The 6000-nt window shown below is 35.4% G+C and overlaps 1 protein-coding gene across 3 annotated transcripts in view; it reads left to right on the top strand.

The window, feature by feature from the left end:
* LOC135097705 (calcium-dependent secretion activator-like) overlaps nucleotides 1-6000 on the top strand; it is a 228904-nt gene that overhangs the window by 138953 nt on the left and 83951 nt on the right. For all 3 annotated transcript variants that reach the window (XM_063999690.1, XM_063999692.1, XM_063999691.1), the window contains exon 8: nucleotides 4611-4780. In XM_063999690.1, the coding sequence (XP_063855760.1) occupies nucleotides 4611-4780 (170 nt within the window). The remainder of the gene's footprint in view (nucleotides 1-4610; nucleotides 4781-6000) is intronic.

The following is a 6000-nucleotide window of genomic DNA, read 5'->3' as shown; positions in this document are numbered from 1 at the left end:
TTTTTTGCTTGTGTGTATGTGTGTGTGTGTGTGTGTGTGTATCATAGAAATCACTATTTCTAACTTTATAGGTATGGATACTGAAATCTGCTTATCTAGGAGCATAGTTGAAAGTTCCTACAAAGAACCTTAGGCACTTAAACTTAGATATCTGGTGATGACTTACCTAAAGAAAGTCATAATAGAATGGGTCCAGTGTACTGTAAATACTAGCTAGCTAGCACCAGTCAGCAGACTGTGCACTGCTCTCAGCCACTCAATGTGTATCTCAGCTCTGTCCCCACTTCCCTTGCTTGTGATGCTGCTAGAGGTATTTTTTTAGAATGCAAAATTATTGTGCTTATATGTAATTTTTTTGTTTCTACTTTTTATAAGTGAATGTAAACATATGTGTTGGTGTCCATCATGATTGTGTTTGTCACCCCACAAAAAATGCACTCAAAATTTGGCAATAACTTATAAAAATTACTTGGAATAACTTTCCATCATATTTTATTACAATTTTAATACAATAAATTTACAAAGTTAATTAAAAAGTACAATAAAAAATTATTTGAAATAATTTTATATTTTATTACAATATTAATGCAATTAGTTTACATAGCTGATCAGAATCACAATAAAAGAAATGCTTTGAGTAACTTTATTGTATTTTATTACAATACTAATACAATTAATTTACAAAGATAATCAAAAAGTACAATCACTGTATTGTTTACAGAAACAAAAGTATGCATATCAAGCTTCATTTAAGAAATGAAAATGATACCAGTATCTCAGAATCTACATAATTAACAGTTATTTTTATGAAAACTAAAACTGTTTTCTGATAATTTTTAGATGTGGCACATTGGGGCATTTCCCTGAGCAGCTCCTCATATATATCATTATGAGTAGTACTATACAGAGTATAGAAGTAGATATAAGAAAGAGAAAGCAGGAGAGAAAGAATGGAAAGAAGAGATAGAGAGAAAAGAAAGAGAGAGGGAAAAAGTGAGTGGGCAGTGTGCGATAATTCATGTCTGTTCCATGTATAATTTCTATAAAATTGTGCGTTACCCACCCGAACTTAATCCCCTTAAAATTGCATTTACTTCCTCTTATCCTCAAGAACTGTAGTTGATAAATAATGAATAGAAGAGTTGCCCTCCCTTATAAGGTAATAAAATTTCACAAGCCCCCAAATGAACACAGTAATTTTTATAACTTAGCCTTTGTTTTAAACTAAGCATAAGTGCTGTGAGTTTTGAGTATAGCATGCAGAGTGGGCCAGGTTTCTCATCCCCAACCATTCTCCTCTCACTTCTCTCCCCATACTCTGTACCTTCTCTCTCATGGGAAATCCCTGCCCATTCCTTGTCTTCTCTCTTCCTACCAATGCACTCCCACCAGTCAGTGGTGAGCTGACATGCAGAAGCAAAGGGCATACAGTTAGAGCTAGTCATTTCAGGTGTGTTAAGGCAATATTACAGGGGGCATAATTGTAAAGTACCTATGGGAGATGATAGTGTTATGCCTCACTCTACTTGTTGTTATTTGGCCCTACAGGAGGCTGTGATCTGGGCGGCTCTAAATATTATTTGGAAGGGCATCATTTGCCCTGTGTCTTGCCACTCATGTGTGTGTGAGTATTGGTTCCATGCGCAGTTCTAGTTTGTCCTGGTGTCCAATGTGAAATGAACATGCACCTGTCCTCTCCCCTTTTAATGAAATCCCTGTGTTTTGAGTGTCCTTGTGTTTGTTAAATGTTACTGTATGTGTCCTTAGTGTCCTTGTCTTTGCCAGAGAACTAGTTCATGTGGAGGTCTATGTTCAACTATCTCTTTCTCCAGGCTCTCCAGTTTTAAGGAAGTTTGAGCCTGTCATCAGAGGGACTGAAGACAAGTTGATCTCAGGCTTATAGTGATATAATATCCTTTTGGGCAGTGGGTGGTTAGTCACATGGGAGATAGTCCTCAGGGTATCATACCCTCATATTGTGGTGTCTTCGCTGCCTGAGCTCCCTAGAACGTGACTCGATGAGTCTTTTTGCAGTTATTGGGAGAAGCTGGCAGTGTATACTTCGTTCCCTGTTGGCTTGATAGCTGTTTGTAACCAGCCAATTGCCTGGATTCATATTGTTTGTGCCCTGCACTAGGCTACAAGAAAGGTACTTTAGGGAGAAGTTGACCCAAAGGAGTGGCAACTGGGAGAGGAGCTGGATCTGGTCATAACAATATATACATGTGTGTGTGTGTGTGTGTGTACATATATATATATATATATATATATATATATATATATATATATATATATATATATATATATATATATATATATATATATATATATATTATATTGTGCTTCTATGTTGCACAATTTTGCTGTGTCCCTAATCTGTAAGACTAGCTTTTGTGGGTTCAAGGGAATGCTTTGTTTTATAATTTTTACTTAACTTGTATTATTTACATATATTTACACTCAGATGATCATACACGACTTCCAACAACAACAAAAAACTACAAAAATTGTTTAATCTCTCTTGAAATAAATTCCATTAAATATCTTCAACACTTCACATTACACTTCCAATTCAAATCACTTCACATATTTAATACTCAATGATAAATCAGATTCTACACAAATCTCACAACTAATATTTAATGAGGAACCCATCTTACACCTACCCAATCCCTCTCTGTCAATATATAACACCAACATCTTATTCTGACTGCATTACAACTGTCTGGCTCTACTTACTTGGTACTGTGACTGGTGGCTTGCCAATCTTGACCCTCTCTGGTCTGACAGCTCTGTCTAGCTTGTTTCTCTGTCTGCTTCTGTCTATTCCTGTCTCCTACACCTCATAATTCAGTAAAATCCCTCTTATCCGGCATCAGCGGGACCGCCAACATGCCGGATACTTGAATACTGCCGGATACTTGAATAGAAGTGAAATTACGTCCACAATCACCACCCTACACTCACGCATCTTACCATAACAAAGATCAGCTGATCTTAATCAGCAGCTGATCTGATCAGCTGCTTAAGTGTAAGCACAACACACTTCCTCTTTTCTACAACTTTAGGCATGATGAAGATGTCAGGCGATAAACAGTGCACACGCGGGACAGTCACTGAGTAAACACAGTGCAGTGGGCTGCGGCTGGCGCGAAGCAGTGCGCTCTGGTGGCGAGGGGACAAAGTATGCCTCGCGCAGGAATTTTAATTGATTTTATGAGTACACATTAATTTTTTATTGATTTTAAGGCTCTGGGAAAAATGTGCCGGATACTTGAAGCTGCCGGATACTCGAATGCCGGATGAGAGGGATTTTACTGTAAACACATGATGTTAGAGCGACCCTTTGCCCCAACAAGGCTTCCATTGCTATAAGATTTATTTTCCAATACTTCTGTCATGCAGTTCATTTTCCTGTAACTTTCAATAAGGTTAATTTTCGAGTAACTATATTTATTTTCTCATTCTTTGATCATATGGTTCATTTTCCTATACTCTGTAAGGTTCACTGTCAAGTAACTATATTTATATTCCCATATTTTGATCATACAGTTTATTTTCCCTCAAGTTTCAATAAGGTTCATTCTCAAGTAACTCTGGTAATCACATCTAATCAGAGCAAGGAGGCAGCATTTCCTATGGTGTGCCAGCTGTCCATGTTGTCCATGTCATCTGCTAACAGTGACCTATGCTTCCCTCGTATACTAATTCAGTGATAGCCACCTGGGTATCTCTTCGTGTAATCTGGTGCTAATCTCCAGCTTTATTAGTCTTGTGACGACTCACCACATCTTGTTCTCCTCGGTGGTCATGTCTCGTCTCTTATCTGTAAGGGTGGCAATAGCTTCCTGGTACCTCCTTTTGTGTTTATCATCTTCCTCCCTCATTTGTTCTTTCTACTTAGAATGTTTTTTTTAATCAGAAAGGATGTATTGAAAGAATTTAGTGAAACTGAACTCATCAAAAGATATTGTTTAGACCAAGCAGGCATTCTCTTTGTCACTGATCTAGTGAGGGAAGCCTTACAGAGTGACACAGAGAGGAGCAATTCACTTACTGCCAAAATTGAGGTGATCATAACACTTAGACATCTTGCTGCTGGGAAAAGCTACTGGGAAAGTGCAGTTGTGCAGTACTTATGGCATTGTGGGTCATAGAGATACCCACAGGAGGCATGGGATTAATCCTGAGTGCCAAAAGTTGTTTGTTTACATTGAGGTTCTTCAACATCTTCAAAGACAGTAATTCATACTGTCTTACCTTCTGTGTCTCTCCTCCAAATATATAAAAACAAAGGAAATTTTTATAGAAACTATAAATTATTAACAAATGGTCACTTTTGCTGTCTTGTAGTATTTAAAATCATGTAACTTTGTTCAAAAACTGAATCATGGTACAGTAACCAAAGCAATTATGAGTTAAAATTTTTGTTAAAAAAACTGAGTTGTTTGAAAAGGGAGATGTTCGGTAACCGAGTTCCAATATATATATATATATATATATATATATATATATATATATATATATATATATATATATATATATATATATATATGAGAGAGAGAGAGAGAGAGATATCCAAGAACTTAAACATAAACATGACTTTCCAGAATCGCAAGCTGATGCCCAAGTTTGTGGTGAAAGAAATGGAGTCCCTTTATCTGGAGGAGCTTAAGACTTCAATAAACCTCTTGATGGCCAACCTAGAGAGTCTTCCTGTTTCAAAATGTTCACAGGAAGGCAAATATGGGTTACAAAAACTCAGAAAGTACAATCATAGGTAAGTCTCTGACCCTCTGTGCTCTTTTTCCCTCTCTCTGTTCTTTTTCTTTCGATTTTATTTTTTCAGGCATTATGTCTATTCTGCCTTTGGCCTCTAGTGGAAGATGAGTGCTGATATTCACATCCACTTGCCTTTGCTATTTCCCCATGAACGTAGAGCTGTGTGCCTCCACCATAGACTGTATTGTCTATTTTTTATGCTTACATGATTTTTGTTGATAGTATAATTAATTTTGTTATGTGCTTTTACCACATCATAGCATTTTCTTAGAGTATTTTGAACACTGCTTATTTTCAAAAGCATATTTTATTGTGCTCTTGTATTATTTGGTTTGTAAAATGCATTTATCTCATTCTCACAGTTTTTTCTGTTTACTTTAGAACTTCAGAAACTTTTATATAGTTACCCATTTTTAGAATTCTAAAATATTTTTTGCAAGGGAGAGTTTCAACAGGAAGTTATGCATGCTTTGACATTATCCAGTTTTTATTATCCTGTTACATATTGCATTTTAATTAAACTTTGAGCCAACTGTGGGTATATATATATATATATATATATATATATATATATATATATATATATATATATATATATATATATATATATATATGCAAACATACAGTATAGCTTTAACCAAAATAATTTATCATGTTTTCACTTGATTCCCTCTTAATCAAATACGGTTGGTGTGCAGAGGCCTGTGTCTTTTTATTTTAATTCAACTCCATTTAGTTAGATTGCAGTGAAAAGACCATCTGTAGCTTTTAATTTTGTCACTACCAACCTCCTCCCACTGATTCTTGTTTTTGGCGGAGAGGGAAAACATTTGTGTGTGTGTGTGTGTGTGTGTGTGTGTGTGTGTGTGTGTGTTGTGTGTGTGTGTGTGTATATATATATATATATATATATATATATATATATATATATATATATATATATATATATATATATATATATATATATAACACATACCCACTCAATACACAGATTTAAACATATTTACGTAAGCATGAATTTTCAGCAGATTAGTCACGGACAATTTCCATGACATGTTGACATTTTCTAGAGTAAGTAATATCATCATACTATGTATATACAGTTAAAACTTCTACATTGAGCCTTTTATAAGAAATGGAAAAATATATATATAAAAAAAACTAGAAAATGATCACCAGTGGGAATCTTTTTTTGGGGGAGTCAACAGATTGCTTTTG

The sequence above is a fragment of the Scylla paramamosain genome, unplaced genomic scaffold (assembly GCF_035594125.1).
Source record: "Scylla paramamosain isolate STU-SP2022 unplaced genomic scaffold, ASM3559412v1 Contig29, whole genome shotgun sequence".
NCBI classification, from domain to species: Eukaryota; Metazoa; Arthropoda; class Malacostraca; order Decapoda; family Portunidae; genus Scylla; species Scylla paramamosain.
Note: the sequence above shows the minus strand (reverse complement) of the source record. Positions and strands in the feature narration are given on the sequence as shown.